This window comes from Rutidosis leptorrhynchoides, chromosome 4, assembly GCF_046630445.1.
Source record: "Rutidosis leptorrhynchoides isolate AG116_Rl617_1_P2 chromosome 4, CSIRO_AGI_Rlap_v1, whole genome shotgun sequence".
In the NCBI taxonomy this organism is placed as follows: Eukaryota; Viridiplantae; Streptophyta; class Magnoliopsida; order Asterales; family Asteraceae; genus Rutidosis; species Rutidosis leptorrhynchoides.
Genome location: NC_092336.1, coordinates 66,232,817 through 66,249,391, shown reverse-complemented (window position 1 = coordinate 66,249,391; position 16,575 = coordinate 66,232,817). Strand labels below are relative to the sequence as shown.

Here is a 16,575-nt window from a genome sequence, read left to right as displayed (position 1 = left end):
GATAATTTTTGTTAAGAGTTATGATTGTCTGTGATGACAATGATTGTCGGTTTAGACAATGTTCGGTAAAGATGCAAGTTTTGTCTCTTGGGAGATAATGTCATCGGCATGAAGATGAGGATCTTGAAGTTGTCGTCGAGGAAGCATCTATATCGGTTATCCTTATAATGTTGAAGTATGGTTATCTTTTTCTATCAAAAAAGTGGAGATTTGTTGGTTTTATTTTTTGATAAAAAAAATTGATATGGTTACTTTGTGAAGGATGTTATCCCACATAGGTGGGAGGAGAAAGTTGGAGGTAGGTGCCTTCGTTATAAAAGGAGGGCTAAGTCTTCATTCCAATTTGCACCAATCAATACACTTTAAGTATTTGATTATTTCTTTCTTTCTTACTCTTGTTTGAGAGTTGTATTAGTTAAATATTTTGGAGAGTGTAGTTGACTTAAGAGAGTCGTCTATATCATTGTAACAATTTGTGATATAGTGTATTTTTCTCTTTGGGGGCCGTTGGTTTTTCTCCTGTTTTGGAGTTTTCACATTAAATCTTGTGTTTTGTATTGTTCTTATTTCCTTACTATTATTTTTGGGCTGGGTGGTGAGAATTAGTGAGACCGTAATTTCTCAACACATCCGGTTCTTACAAGGTTATGAGAGCCGTAGATCTACATTTTGTTTTTGTTCTTTCTAAGACAACACAGGGTGTCACTATAGATCTACCACATATTTACATTTTGTTTTTGTTATTTCTAAGAACTAAAATATAACTATAATAATTATGGCGAGTAATTCTTACACATCAATTTTTTATTCATACACATTTTTTTATCATAAACTTACAATTATAGCTCGAGGTTAATTTACCAAGTTGAACTTAGGTTATTTTAAATAAGTGTATAATAGTAAGTTGATGATAAAAATGTGTGTATGGACTAAAAAAAGTGTGTGATGATCTTCTCCCAATCTATCTATCTATCTATCTATACATTATATAAAGCGCGTGCCAATAGTTATACGTGTCACCTCCAGGTTAAATTTTGCCACGTGTCACCTAATGTTTTCAATACAAATGTTATCCTTAATTAATGAATTCTTCATTGTAATTGTATTATAAATTTGATAAGTATCAATACCAACATTATCAAATGCTAATATAAATAACTGTAAAGCGCGTGCCAATAGTTATACGTGTCACCTCCAGGTTAAATTTTGCCACGTGTCACCTAATGTTTTCAATACAAATGTTATCCTTAATTAATGAATTCTTCATTGTAATTGTATTATAAATTTGATAAGTATCAATACCAACATTATCAAATGCTAATATAAATAACTGTCGTGCAAAGCACCGGCTAATTAAACTAATAATAAATATATATTAAATTAAATAGAACCATTCCAATGTCAGTAGTACCCTTGAGCGGCCATCAATCAATCAAATGTTATTCTTATTTTAAAGGAAAGCTGAGCAAATACAAGGGGACATTTCAGTAATTTGGCTCCCCTTCGTCAAATCGATCGAAGTCCATATAGTAACAAAAACCAAATTGTGATCAAAACAAATTTGCAGATCCATCTGTTATTCCCCGAGGGTTTTGATCTCAGTGATATACATACATTATATCATCTCTCTAGTTGTGTTTGTGTTTGTGCTTATTCGCTAATGGCCGCTCCTTTCTTTTCAACACCGTTTCAGCCCTTTGTTTATCAGGTATTTACTCATAATTCGACAATTTAACCGAAATTTGTGATTATTAGGTCATAAGTAGTAATTGATTTATCCTGAAAACTTATGATCACAAGAGATTGAGAGGATTTAGGGTTTAAAGAGGTTGATTTCGTGTTTAACTGATACTCCAATTGATTAGAAATTATTAAGAATATATTATATTTATATATAATTATTATTAATTATAATTAATTAATTATTAAAATTAATCCAAAATTATGTTTGTCACTTGCTTTATGTTAGCCGTTAGATGGTAAGTTGATTGTAAATGTTTCTATTGAGTTATGAAGGTAAATATCTATTAGCAAAAACCTGATTCATTTTTATGAAATTATCAAATAGCATTAGTGTAGGCTTCTTAATCACATATGAATTTATAGCTCAATGATTTGGTGATCCGTGTTCGTATGAATGTATTAAACTAAAATAGACGGACACATGATTCAATGCTTGGTATCTTTTGTTGAAGGAGAAAAACTAGAAACTATATACCTTCAGTGAAATCAAGCCCATGGTGTATCTTGTCTTCAATTTGGTGCTATATGTTTGGACTAACTTAACTTATCTGACATCACTTTAGCCTTCAAATCATTTCCTTGTTTTTGTGCTTGACTAAGGTTCTTCAAAATCAGCTTTACCATATATCTAAGGAAATTTCTTGTATTCTAATTTAAGCATTTGGCATTAATTTTATTTGATTTATTATCATTTGGAAATGGAAAATGTTAAAAGTATGGACTTAGCACATGAAAACAGTGGAGAGGACTTAAATGTAATGTTTTAGTTTCAACTAACTGTAGAGTGGCTGCTTCTAGAACATAGTTAACAGATTCGCTAGGTTTGCACAAATTATGAACTTGTTCAGTTGTATCGAACTGGGTAGGCCTACAAATTTAGCACACACGAAACACTAATCCGTGTTATAATTATTATTTTTTTGTTTCCATATAGGTTTGATTCCTAATCGATTGATGGCAGGTTTGCATGTTAGGATAAAGAGACTGTGTCCCAATATTATGCATAGCGTTTTAAATCAATTGAATTAGTTTGTGTGTCTGAATAATTGGGTTCAAATTTGAGTATATTTCAATAATCTCCAATTTTTAAAAGATCAAATATTTATATAATCAGTGACTAAAATGGCTTTCTAGATTCCCAGTAAAATTTGTCTACTACTGTAAGACAAATTAAATTAAATGACTGATAAATTAATACTTCAATAATTCAGATTATAGTCTGCATTCTACCTCCCCGTATATCACATTCGTGGGATTGGGTATTGTTGTTGTAAAAATTCAGAATATTTATATTTATACTTTGTTAGGCTTTCTGTGTTTTTAATTTGTGTTGGACTATTGCTTAAGACATTTTGTTGAATATTGTTTTCCTATTTGGAATTATATTACATATGTATGCATTGTATTATTATTCATTTGGTATATCATACCGAATTATACTATACACCATATCAGATGACAAACTGAAATGCACTTATCCCCTTTTGTATTGGATTCACGGCACCTAGCGAACTGTGAATGCAGTTTGTTAGTGAACCCTGTTCTTGGCATCTATCTTCTAGAATTTGCTTGTATATATACGTAGTATATTATATAGTATTTGAGTCTTGGGGTTAACTTGTTACAGAATCAGCAAGAAGATGTTACACCTTTTCAGATTTTAGGTGGCGAGGCTCAGATAGTTCAGGTATTTACTGTATAACTTGTATCATTTTTTTTTTTCTTCTAAAGATAGTTAACTTCATTATACTAACTTAACCCCTAATATCCCGATGTTTGATTGTTTATGTCAGATAATGTTGAAGCCAGATGAAAAAATCAGTGCAAGGCCAGGTAAACCAGTAGTAATTATGTTACTTTATTCAATCTGTGAAAACTCTGTTCACGTGTTTCTTTTTGTGGCTCTACAAATTCCAGATACATATTCATTTGTTGTGTGTGCTTATGTTTATTTGCTAGATCACCTAGCTACCCTTTAATCATTTATTTTGTTCACTAATACACCGGGCTTAAATGTTATAAAGACAATTTCAAAGTTATGTATCATTGCATTAAACAAAGTTGTAGTCTATCTGTCTATAGAGTACCATAAGAGGCCATAGGGCAAGACATACAAAACGTTAATATAAGACTCAGATAAACACAATAGTAAGAAGACAAAAAATTACGCAGCTTGTCCCTGTGGTTTGTATGAAATTGCATTCCGAGTCCCTGAACTTTTACTTTGGCACTCTGAGTCCTCATATTTTAATTTTTTTCACGGCTCGTCCCCGTGGTTTGTATGAAATTGCATTCTGAGTCCCTGTGATTTCATTTTTTTGGCACTACAATTCCTAAAATTAACATAGAGAGGGGCTAGCCATGCAAAAGAATGAAACCATGGGGACTCAGAGTGCCAACAAAAAAGTTAAGGGACTCAGAGTGCAATTTCATACATACCACAGGGTTGAGCCGTCTAATTTTGTACAATGATATTCCAGTATATTCTAAGTTGACAATTTGTGTTAGATTATGGCATGATAACACTACCAACTCTAATACTAATACAATGTGTACAGGTTGTATGTGCTACATGTCTGGGTCGACCCAAATGGAAAATATTTACGCCCCGGAAAACGAGGCAGGAATGTGGCAGTGGCTTTTTGGGAAAACTGTGACTAGCACACTTTTCATAAATAACAGTCCAAATGATGGATTTGTAGGCATAGCTGCACCTTCTCTTGCAAGGATTCTCCCGGTTCGTATTATCATACTTTGTAGTTTGACTAAGATTGCATAATGGATACTTATATATTTTAATTTACTCTCTTGCAGATCGACTTAGCAAAGTTTGGTGGTGAAATGTTGTGTCAGGTATAATTGTGGTATCAATTTGTTTTTAACTTTTCTATCTACGGTGTGTATTTGCTTATGAAGTTGTAGTACTTATGAGATGTATATGTTTGTAATGTTTTTGTAGCCAGATGCATATCTTTGCTCCATCGGTGATGTAAAGATCAGTAATACGTTTGATCAGAGGGCACGTAATGTTGTACCTGGTATAGAGGTGAGAATCCTTGGCCCTGAACAAGTTTTTTGTCTGACAGTTTTTCAGAGATGACAAGATGGGTCACGTGACGGGTCGAAACAAGTTCAGCTGAAACTGGACATATTTTAGTATGGGTTGAATTGATCATGAACATGTTTCTAATAACTGATAACAGCCTCAATCATGATTACAAAAAAGGATAATTCTAGACTAATTGAATATTTGAATAAAGAATATGGGGTTTTGTGCTTTAAAATTTAGACTTCACAATATATTCTTCCCATTTGACAAACTAAATATTCTGAGTCGGCCCATTTGGCCAGTTTGAGATAAAACTCAACCGATATCAACCAAATTACAAGTAAATGAAAGGTCACCACCAGTAGCGATATGAAAAAGAGGTGGCAGCGCATGCATCTAATTGTGTTTTTACGTATTTGTAGGGATTCTTGAGACAAAAGTTATCTGGGCAAGGCTTGGCATTCATAGTTGGGGGTGGATCTGGTATCTTGTAAATTTATTTGCTTTAGATTTTTTTTTTTTTTTTTTTGAATTTCGCCTTGACCTATTTAGTTCCTTTCTTTTTTCGTTTGTGGTGTTAGTGGTACAGAAAAATCTTGAGGTGGGTGAGACACTTTCAGTCGACATGTCTAGCATTGTTGCTCTGCCATCTACAGTTAACGTGCAGATTAAGTATAATGGCCCAATGAGAAGAGTGGTATTTGGGGTAACTTATTTATTTATTTATTTATTTATTTATTTATTTGTTTTTTATTTTTACTAGCTTTTATATAATAAAATTGTGATTTCATGCTGAATTTTTGTAGGGGGAGAATCTAGTTACAGCAAAGTTGACAGGACCTGGCATCGTGTTTATTCAGAGCCTGCCCTTCCCTCGGCTTTCTCAGCGCATTGCTAGGTAACTTCTTTCACCTGCAACCCACTATCATTTTCTATATAGTATTAGAGTGGCAAAATGGGTGGGTCAGGTAAAGGTCAAAATGAAGTATGGTTGTTGGATTGATCTGAAACACTTTGTCTAGAATTCCTGTATATTTTATGGTAATTAGTGTGTTGTGTATGATCTCAAATTTATATTTTTTCAGGACAAACTAGTTATATCTCACAAATGGTTTAGGAGGTATGCATTAAATAGACTTTAGATGACTTTTGACCTCTGACTAGTTTCCTTGGATGTTTTTCTTTGACCTGTTAAAGATAAGTTGACCCGCTTATAAGTGAATGGATCGAATCGCCACTTCTAGTAAGCACACATAAGCCCAAAATTAATCATTTTGTAATAAGCTCCAAGAAGTTTTACCATGTATTTTGGGTGTCCACTTGAAGCATCATATACATGAATACTGTCTAGTTGTTGCAGTTGTCTTTGAAAGTTTCAAACCTCTAAAAGTAAACTTGATTTATTTTTTCTTGTGCAGGTCGGTGACGTCACCAAACATGAGAGACAATCCGAAGTTGTTCATGCAGATAGCCATATTCTTCTTTCTTGCTTATGTTGTGGTTATTTCGTCGTTAATCTTGACTGATATATGACTTGTTCTGGTTTTCTCTTATTAAGAACTAAATTATACAACCCGACCCATATGTAGTTGGTAAATACTTTAAAATCTCTACCTTAGCAAGAAAAGCGGGTTGAGGTTTGCTTCAAAAACCTAATTTTAAGAAAATTGGAAACTATGTTTGTTGCACTCACATGGGTGACTTATGAGGCGGTTTACTAAAGGTACCTTTAGAGATTTTAAACTCATCAACTTGGTTCCTTTGCAATTCATGTCTTCATATGTTTTGTTGGTTTGAATGCATGTTAGTTGATAGTTGATATACTTGGCTTATGTTAATGAAACCTGTCGCAATGATGGGCCATGTTACTTTTGAGATATGAAAAATATACATATGAATAATAAATAAATTTAATAATAATGACCCTCCAAATTCTTTACTCACAGAATATACAACTTGACCTATCAAGTATCAACTAATTTATAACTTAGAAGATCTGTTAAACATCTAAATTACAACCTATATGGCTATGTACCATCACCATCTTAATCATAGTGAACTGCTGTAGCTGTACTATGTAATAATCCTACAAGCTTAAGTACAACCAAATATCATATCATTGAAACTTACCAACCAACACAATACCAAGGTTACCTTATATTTCTCAAACAATTATGATGATATGATCAATACTTACATACCAAGGACCAAAAGATGATGTACAAAGTTATATGACCCGTTTTGTGAGAAGTTACGTTAGTCCATTTCACGAATATTATTTACATCACTGAATAATTAATGAAGCGTCGTGTAAATTAGAAATGAATTAACAAATATGAAGCAAGACCTACTCCCTCCCATCTTATGAATAATTTAAGAGAGTTTTTTTTTTTTTTTTTTTTTTTTTTTTTTTTTTTTTTTGATATCAGTTTGGGATCAACAAGGGAAAACTTAACCACCCATGCGTTCATCTCCCCTAGTTGCATAACCCGCCCCCAACTACCGCACTGGAGGAAATCAGGACCAATCCGAGGGCATGGCCGGTAAACCCCCCCCCCCCCCCCCCCCCCTCCCCGCTGCCCCCGCACTAAGCGAAAGGCGAAATTGGTGGATACTTCAGGTCAGGGATAACATTGAGTGCAATATTGCAGTCCAACAGAGTCGAACTTCTGACCTCTCGCTAAGAGAGGTATGCCACTAAGAGTGTTATTTCTGGTCACCAAGTCACCAAGTTTGGCATAAACAAACATGAAAGAATTGTACCGAGTAACTTTAAAAAAAAAAGGCAAATCTGCTATGTAACACACAACAACCAAGACTATTTACGTCTCTATTTTAGGCTTAACTAGGAATGGCGCCCGCGGATACCGGGCACGGGTTATATCATGCGACCCGCCCGTCGTGTTTCTTTTTAGAACATTGAGACTCGTTACTCGCCCACGAAAAAAAACTTTTCGCCCATGTCCCTGATCCGCAGATACCCGTGACCCGCGGGTAATAATAATATACAACCTTTTATTAGAAAATCCAAATAATTTTATTAATTATAAAACCATATGTACAAGCTACATGCATAATGACGTGAAAATTATGTTTTTTACTTGTATATAATATTATATTTTTAATCATTATTCGTCTACTAGTAAAATAGCTTTTAAATTTAATAATTGTAAGTATTAATTCGTGGGTAAATTAAGAAAAGTCTCATGTATTCACGGGTCGGGTTTGACCCGCGACGGGTACTATATACCCGTGACCTGCCCGCAACCCGTCGGCGGGTATAAATTTTTACCTGTACCCGTGCCCGCAGGTAAGATTTAATGTTTTACCCGCCCATCGCGAATCGGGTACTCGCGGGTCACGGGTTTTTTCTCGCCCATTGCCATCATCCCTGGGCTTAACCTTCAACTTTTTGTTTGAAACTAATAGTCATTTGCTTACTTTAGTTTTTATAAGCATAATGGAATAAATATCATCTTTAAATTTATGAGTAGCTAGAAATATTATTTTATTTATTAGCATCATTCCAAATGAAATATATGATATGTGAGTAAGACCGTAAGAGTCATATAAAAACATAAATATCACATCTGTTTTGATGAATTATATTAATATTAATTTATATTAATTAATCTATTAATCGGAGACGAAGATAGATTACTTTATGTTTGATAATAAACCTAAAAATTCATGTGTTGATAAAATTTATTAATTACACCACACTTGTATATGTGTTGATAATAAACCTAATAATTACGATTATAAAAACTTAAAAAAAAAAAAAAAAACAACGGAGAATGCTAAACGTAAACTATGTTTAAGCATAACATATTTAAGTTGTAAAACTCTGTTAAATTAATTACAAAGCAAAAATATTTCTATTTTATATCGACTTTTCTTATATAGTTTTGATATTGGTGTTATTCATTACGGTTAATTTATCCTATATATTAAAAGAGCCTTTTTACGTCGTTTTAGCCTTCACATGCTTTCTAAACGACAACAACAACAAATTACAAAAGCGCCCCTCAAACAATGTTAAATTTGTCAATTTCTCGGAGGTAAAAATGTAAAATTATTATTTTATTATAAAACCTTAAACAAACTTCATCCAAATTTTTTAACGGCTCATATCTTCCCGCTCGCCACACTAAATTTTTTCGACATCACCGTTCAACTCAAAATAATTTTACGAACACAGTGCAACTAGCTATATGCGAAACATGCGCTTTTTAAAAACCACTAAATATCTAGGGGTATCTTTTATATATATATATATATATATATATATATATATATATATATATATATATATATATATATATATATATATATATACACACACACCTATAATAAATAACCCAAATTACGCGATTTTTCCTGGCATTAAAAACGCGCATCAATAGGTATAACAGGTACTAACCAAGTGTATTTAAACACACCCGCCGTTACGCGTTTTTAGTTCTATAAATACAAAACGCTACGTTAAATAAAAATTCAATTCGAAAGACCCCGCCGCATCGTGCGAGTCTATCTAGATCTAACTATTATATATATGAAATTAATTTATATTTGGTATTCAGAAAATGCTATCCATATTCTCATTCTGCAGGAAATATAAGGACTAAAATGTAAATAATTACATTTTGTAGTCTATATAAAACTAAACTCGCTTTAACTCCAAAGGGGGCAAGGCACGGACGATTTTGGGGTATAACCTTATTCTACCAATTTAGCCCTAAATTCTAATCGACGCGCATAACCTATCAAATCCTCGAATTACATCAACGAATCTTCAATTGATGAACTTATAAAGAGCAATTACGCTGTCTACCGCTGGTAACCGAGACTTGTTAATCCTTTGGAGGAGTTTTGGATCATACATCCAATTCGTGACGATTGAATTAAAAAGCCCATAAATTTAATTCAGATCCGTAAATTGATAGCGAAGATACACATGTTTCGGAAGAATCAAGCACCGGAAGAGATCGACGCCAAATCGAAGAATTAGGGTTTTGTTCTTATCATCGGATACATACTTCACCTTCTGAAATCTTTCAATTTGCTTATTGATATTGAAAGTTAGGGTTTGTATCCGATTTCACGAATCGAAGGAACAACGGAATTTGTTCGAAGAGTTTACGGATTGAACGCGTGAAGATGTGGCAAGGATTCGATTGAGGCGGTTTCTTAGTCGGTTTGATCTTATTGAAGAGCGGAAAAATTAAAAAAATAGAGATAATTGGTTATTGATTTTTGTACTGTTATTTTATGTTTTTGTTTTCGGTGTTCAATTCAGGCGTTTGATATTATTGCTTTTATTTGAACGCCTTTATTGATTATTGATATACTAGTAGTGAAAATTGTGCTTGTTCTTGATATTTTTGAGGGAAAAGAAAAAGAATTTAATATTTAATTATGGCAGTATATTATAAGTTTAAAAGTGCAAAAGATTATGACTCGATTGCAATCGATGGGCATTTTATAACAGTTGCCTGTTTGAAAGAAAAAATATATGAATCTAAACAGTTGGGCAGGGGCACTGATTATGATCTTGTCGTCACCAACGCCCAGACTAATGAAGGTGTGTTTTAAGTTCTTGACCTAGTTATTTTTTTGTGTCGTTGCAATTATTGATTTTTGAGTCTGTTGGTATGTTTCTTTCAATCTGATAATTGGGATTTAAATGATTTCATAATAAAGATCAGTTAGGTGAACATGATTTTGAATACAAATTGTTTATTTTATTATATATATATTTCTATTTTTTTAATTTTGATTTTGATGAGTCTTCTGGTGGTCCAGTAGTTTGACCTGGATTGGAGGAATTATAGTTGTCAATTTCCATAATCAAACTACATTTTGCTGCATTGACAGCAATAGGGGGTATCATATTTGCTTAAAAAATAAGTAGGTGTTAGCATGCTTATTATAAAGTGCTTATTCCTTCTAAAGTAAGCACATAAACAGTTTTATTATGGTGTTTGAAGGCGCTTTTTTGCTGTCAAAATAATCACCAAGCGCTTCTAAACAACCCCGTATTTTTAAAGGAGAAGTAAAAGATATTTATAAAATTAAACTGTAGATATGTTTGGATTTAAAGGATTTATCTGAATTTATGTATAATATATTGAACTGGCTAATTATTTTGTAATAAGTTGGCTGAAAATGTTTGTCTGTTTGTATGTCAATGAGGATTATGTTGTACTCGGTTGCAGTGGTATGATCAATGTATAGTGTTTCACAGAAATGTTCTGTTTTGTAATTTCAGAATACCGTGATGAAGACATGTTGATTCCAAAAAATACGTCTGTTTTAATTCGTCGAATTCCTGGACAGCCTCGCAAGCCTATAGTTGCAACACCAAATGAACAAGCCGAGTACAGTTTCAAAACCTTTGAATTTGAAATAACTAATGTTTTTGGTTCATAAATATTATAATTGTTGGGGTGACTTGGGCTTGACTGCTTAGCTTCATTTCTCTTGGTGGTCACCTTAACTAACCACTATCAGTGGGATTGGGTACCATCGTTGTTGTATAAACCTAACCATGGTTAATCAATCCTGCAGAAGTTTTGTGCATGTTGGGTGGTCACATAATTCATGTTACGTTTTAAGCCATTGAGTCATTTTTTAATTTTATTTTGTAATTTGCACCGCAGGCCCAAAATGGCTAATGAGCTGGAGACTGCACAACAGGCAAAGAGTAACTTTTCAGGAGCTGGCCTCTCTACCAACTATGTAAGCTTTTTTTAGCAATAATACATTAAAAATCTTAGTCATGGTTTATGAATATAACACAATTACTATCTTGGTTTTGTAGCCTGATAATTCAGAGTATGATGAATTTGGAAATGATCTGTATGAAATTCCTGAAGTTGTGGCAGCTGTGTCCACCATTCAACCTCAGGATGCTCCCGCTCCTAGTAATGTTGATGAAGACAGCAAAATTCAAGCTTTAATTGATACACCAGCCTTAGACTGGCAGCAGTGAGATTTTTTTCTGAGACTCATAATCTTATGTTTATGTTGTAATACTATCATATGGGTTTAATGATGTCTTATTTATTGCAGACAAAATTTTGATGTCTTTGGTGCTGGTAGAGGCTTTGGGCGCGGAATGGGTGGTAGAATGGGTGGGCGTGGTTTTGGTAATTATCCTTCACTTCCCTATTGCAATACAGCTAATTTAGTCATTTATAGTCTGTAATCTGTATAATATATATGTTGTGACATTCTCAGTTAATCTTTAACTACACCCTTAAAATGTTGTAGTAGGATAACATTGTGAAAGAACATTGTAAAAAAAATAGAATGTATGTATGTCTAATATAAAGGAATATTAACATTCCTAGCAATGCTGAGGTGTATGTTTTTTCTTGTTACTTTTTTATATTTGTGTTTGTATAGCAATTGTAACTGTTGAAAACTGAAGTACACATTTATATTGTTATAGGTCGAAGTAGTGGTGGATTTGAGCGTAAAACACCACCTCCAGGCTATATATGTCACAGATGCAAAACCCCAGGTAGATTCGTTAGTCTTTATGATTTCTACTCTTGCTTTATTAGACAATTCATAAAATCAAGAAATATACTTTTTATATAATTATAATTAACACATCCGGTTATATAATCTTGTATTTACAGGTCATTTTATTCAGCATTGTCCCACCAATGGTGATCCAAATTTTGATGTCAAAAGAGTTAGACCGCCAACTGGCATCCCGAAATCTATGTTAATGGCTACACCAGATGGATCATACGCATTACCTAGCGGTGCAGTGGCAGTTTTGAAACCGAATGAGTATGTTTTTTTTTTCATTTTGATGCTACAGGTTTTTAGGGTTATGCAACTCCCGTGTGCGTAAATGACTTAAATACCCCTTTTTATAATGTCAGGGCTGCTTTTGAGAAGGAGATTGAAGGTATGCCGTCTACTCGTACTGTTGGTGATTTACCACCAGAACTTCATTGTCCGTTGTGTAAAGAAGTTATGAAAGATGCTGTTCTCACTAGCAAGTGTTGTTTCAAGAGTTTTTGTGATAAATGTAAGTTAATCGGGTCTTAACTTACATTTTGTCAGTTGTTGAATTCTAATTCTGTTTCTAATTTGGTCAATTATAATATATATTTATCTTTATTCTGAGAATAAATGTGTTTTTTTATATTTATATGGTTATCTTATTGGTTCATCTTAATTATACGAACAGGCATACGAGATCACATAATCAACAAATCAGTTTGTGTGTGTGGTGCAACAAATGTGCTAGCAGATGATCTCTTACCCAATAAGACTCTACGGGATACAATTAACCGAATACTGGAATCAAATAATGACAGTGCTGAAAATGGTGGCAGTGCTTATCATGTTCAAGGTATTTACTCTTTATATACCAAATTCTTTCTAAGCAAATAATAATTTTTTTCATAAATCCATACTTACTTAGTAATTTATTGTTATTCTTCAGATATGGAGTCTGCTAGATGCGGGCCACCACAGCCTAAGATTCCATCTCCATCACGATCCGCAGCCTCCAAAGGGGAACAGCCTCCACTACTAAACGAGGAGACTACAAAGATGCAGCCGGGTCCCACCGAACATGATGTGGTTCAGTTGGCTCAGCCGACAGCCTCGGGGAAAGAAAAAGTCCAAAAAGCCCCTGATGTTTCTGAAGCTACATACGACTCGAGGAGTATGATGGAACCAGCGTCACAGGGTAGTGCTCGACCCGTTGATGATGAAGTGCAGCAGAAACAACAAGTTCCTGCTGAGCCAGGTAATAGTTTAACATCTATTCTGTTTACCTTTTCCTTGTAAATCCATGAGAAGTTTATCGGTTGCACTTATTATGAAAACTATACAAGTTTCCATAGTTTGTAGATGTGACAGAATGGGCGGGTCTGGCTATCTTTCACGAGTTTATTTCATTTATACTTGGTAACTGCTGTGTCAAGTATGACTAGAAGACATTTGTTATTACATTGATGGTTTAAATGTTTGAATAAATTTATTGAGGACTAAGGAGGTTTCAGTATTCTATATAGAAAAATATATATTTTGGGTGACCTTCAATCTGCTCTCTTTTTAGCTAATGTATATGTGATCCTTATTTTATAATTATAGCCCAAATGAACTGTTTTTAAGTAGATGGGTCAATTTTTCTACTTATAAGATATTGTAATTTGTCAGCATGAGTATGAAAGTGTAGTGTCTGACTTACTTTTTTTTTTCGCTCCTTTTCAGCAAAGAAGAAGAAAAAGAAGAAAGTTAACATGCCGAGTGGTAAAGTTCTAATCACTGCTATACTTTTTATAAGATTTGACTGGACTTGTTATTTTGTTACTGATAGGTTACGGTTTGTACACTAGAAAGTGAACCATATATATATATATATAAAGTTTAAATTGCTTAACTTTTCTTGTATTTTCATCATTTGCAGCTGCAGAGATGCAGTGGAGGGCGTCGCAAGAGTTTGCACCTGAGAATTATATAATGCCTCCAGGTCATAATAATCCTTATAATAATCCGTATTGGAATGGCATGCAGCCTGGTATGCCACCTGGCATGCATCCTGGCATGGATCCATTTATGGCTCACCAATATGGTGGGATGCCGCCATATATGGGTGGTGGTGGTGGTTATGGATTTGGAGGCCCAATGGACGTTCCTTTTGGTGGAGGCATGTTTCCCCAAGATCCTTTTGGTGCTCCGGGCCTCATGATGCCTCCTTTTATCCCGCCTCAAAGGTATTTTCTTTTTCATTTGTATATTTGTTATTATGGTATATATTTATATATTTACTTGACATATATACTTATTAATTTCTATATAATATAATGTGGTAACAGGGATCTTGCGGAGTTTGGTATGGGCATGAATGGCGGTGGGCCCCCTATGAGTCGAGAGGCATTTGAAGCACGTAGAGCAGAACTGAAGCGGAAGCGTGATTTTGAGAAACGTAGTGGATCGGGAAGGTAAGTCATGATCACACATGCATTGCATTTTCATAGTGCTTTTAATTACGTCTTAGTTGAATGGTGCTGATCCATTTAGTTGTTTTTGACCTTTGAATGACATGGGCCTGAATGGTTTCAGTGTTGGAACCATTCAAAGTAGAAATACTCTATTAACCTTAAGCGCCTTAATATTATGTAATATCATCTTTAGATTATTTCAAGAATACTTATTAAACAACTATCACGTTGTTCATTAGAAGCAATTTCATTCACAACATTTGAATCAGTACAACAACAACAACAACAACAACAACAGTACCCAATACCACTTGAGTGGTGTAAAGAATCGTCAACAGCAGGGTTCGAACCTGCGCGGGCGAAGCCCAACATTTGAATCAGTATTTAGCACTTAATCATTTAGTTTTATCAAACGCACCTTCACACGTTTTGTTAGATTTTCTCAGTTTAGATATTAGTACTCCATTTTTGTTGTAAAAATGATCCCAGATCAAATATCTTATCGAAGTCTTATTCCTCATGTTTACTCAACTTCTTACAGTGGCCGGGAGTTACAAAAAGAACGGGATTACAACCGTGAGGATGGTCCTCCAATGAAGTCGAAAACTGTATGCTATTCTCATTTTCTCTCTATTGGTTTTTATATTTATATATATATATATATTATATATTATATATATTAGCATTAGTATGAGTTAAAAGCTGATTGTATTTTATGCTCTCCTGATGTATACAGAAACCAATTCCACCATACTGCAGCGATGGTCACCGACACAGAACCGAAAGACCGTCACCTGACCACCACCGCCATTACCGTGACGATGGCAACGACGCTCCACCACACACATCCTCAAAGAGAAAATCTTCTGGCGATCGTGACGATTATGACGACTACGATGACGAGCGTCACCACCACCACCGCCACTCACAGCCACACAAGAGCCACCGTCGTTCAGAATCATCAACCGGAAAGCCGCCCCAAGCACCGCCAGTCGCCGAGTCTAAAGCCGCTGCAGTAGCAGCGGCAGCTAATACCGCCAGTGATCGGAATCACAAGTCGAGTGTCTTCTCTCGCATCAGTTTTCCAGACGAAGAAGCTGCCGCTGCTGCAGCTTCGAAGAAACGGAAGATTACATCAAGCGGTTCGGAAGCGGCATCTGGTGGTGGTTCTACGGTGGTGTCTAGGAAGAGCAGCACCAAAACTGCACCTGCTACTAGTAGCATAGATTATGAATCTAGTGATGATGATAGGCATTTCAAGAGGAGACCTTCGAGATATGAATCGTCTCCTGTAAGGGAGCGGGAACGAGATCGAGACCGCGAGAAGAAACATGATCGGGAACATTACAGCAAGCATAGATAGCCGGAATCTGGCAAGCTTGTCATATGAATTGTTATTTTCCCTTTTTGAGAGTTTAAAGTTATTATGTTTCTTGTTCTCTTTTTGTATATTTGGATGTGTAACACCATAACATGATTTGTTGGAAATAAGTAAAATTTGGATTTTACTTCAGCCCATTGGGATTTTTTAATTTGTATTTCTGTTTTTTGGTCAAACTTATGCTTGATTATAGCGTAGATACTTCGAAATATACTATGCACCTGATTTAGCCATTAAAACATGTGATTATTACGAGTGTACAACAACATCTAACTTGTGCGATATTATTGAACCATTCGTAGTGCTCGTTGTCACCGGGAGTTATTATTATTTTAATATTTTTTCCAGCTGTTTACCACTTTTTCAACAAACTTCATGTTTCAATCATATTTTAACAAATTATCCAACACACACTCAACGCCTCC

General features: G+C 34.5%; 2 protein-coding genes across 2 annotated transcripts; both read left to right on the top strand.

Annotated features, from left to right (window-relative positions):
• Nucleotides 1-1,571: 1,571 nt before the first annotated feature.
• LOC139843319 (uncharacterized) lies at nt 1,572-6,514 on the top strand. The gene is made up of 10 exons (XM_071833392.1): nt 1,572-1,708; nt 3,371-3,430; nt 3,537-3,576; nt 4,302-4,480; nt 4,558-4,596; nt 4,703-4,789; nt 5,215-5,275; nt 5,374-5,498; nt 5,599-5,690; nt 6,211-6,514. Exons 1-10 carry the CDS (start codon nt 1,661-1,663, stop codon nt 6,323-6,325), a joined length of 846 nt encoding a protein of 281 aa, XP_071689493.1. The 5' UTR covers nt 1,572-1,660; the 3' UTR covers nt 6,326-6,514.
• A 2,970-nt stretch (nt 6,515-9,484) lies between these two features.
• On the top strand, nt 9,485-16,282 carry LOC139839696 (E3 ubiquitin ligase PARAQUAT TOLERANCE 3-like). Its single transcript, XM_071829829.1, has 15 exons — nt 9,485-10,376; nt 11,064-11,172; nt 11,455-11,533; nt 11,616-11,782; nt 11,867-11,943; nt 12,249-12,320; nt 12,442-12,598; nt 12,694-12,842; nt 13,005-13,169; nt 13,263-13,571; nt 14,039-14,077; nt 14,235-14,541; nt 14,644-14,769; nt 15,311-15,377; nt 15,506-16,282. The coding sequence occupies exons 1-15, from the start codon at nt 10,211-10,213 to the stop codon at nt 16,130-16,132; spliced, it is 2,616 nt and encodes an 871-aa protein (XP_071685930.1). The 5' UTR covers nt 9,485-10,210; the 3' UTR covers nt 16,133-16,282.
• Nucleotides 16,283-16,575: the final 293 nt, after the last annotated feature.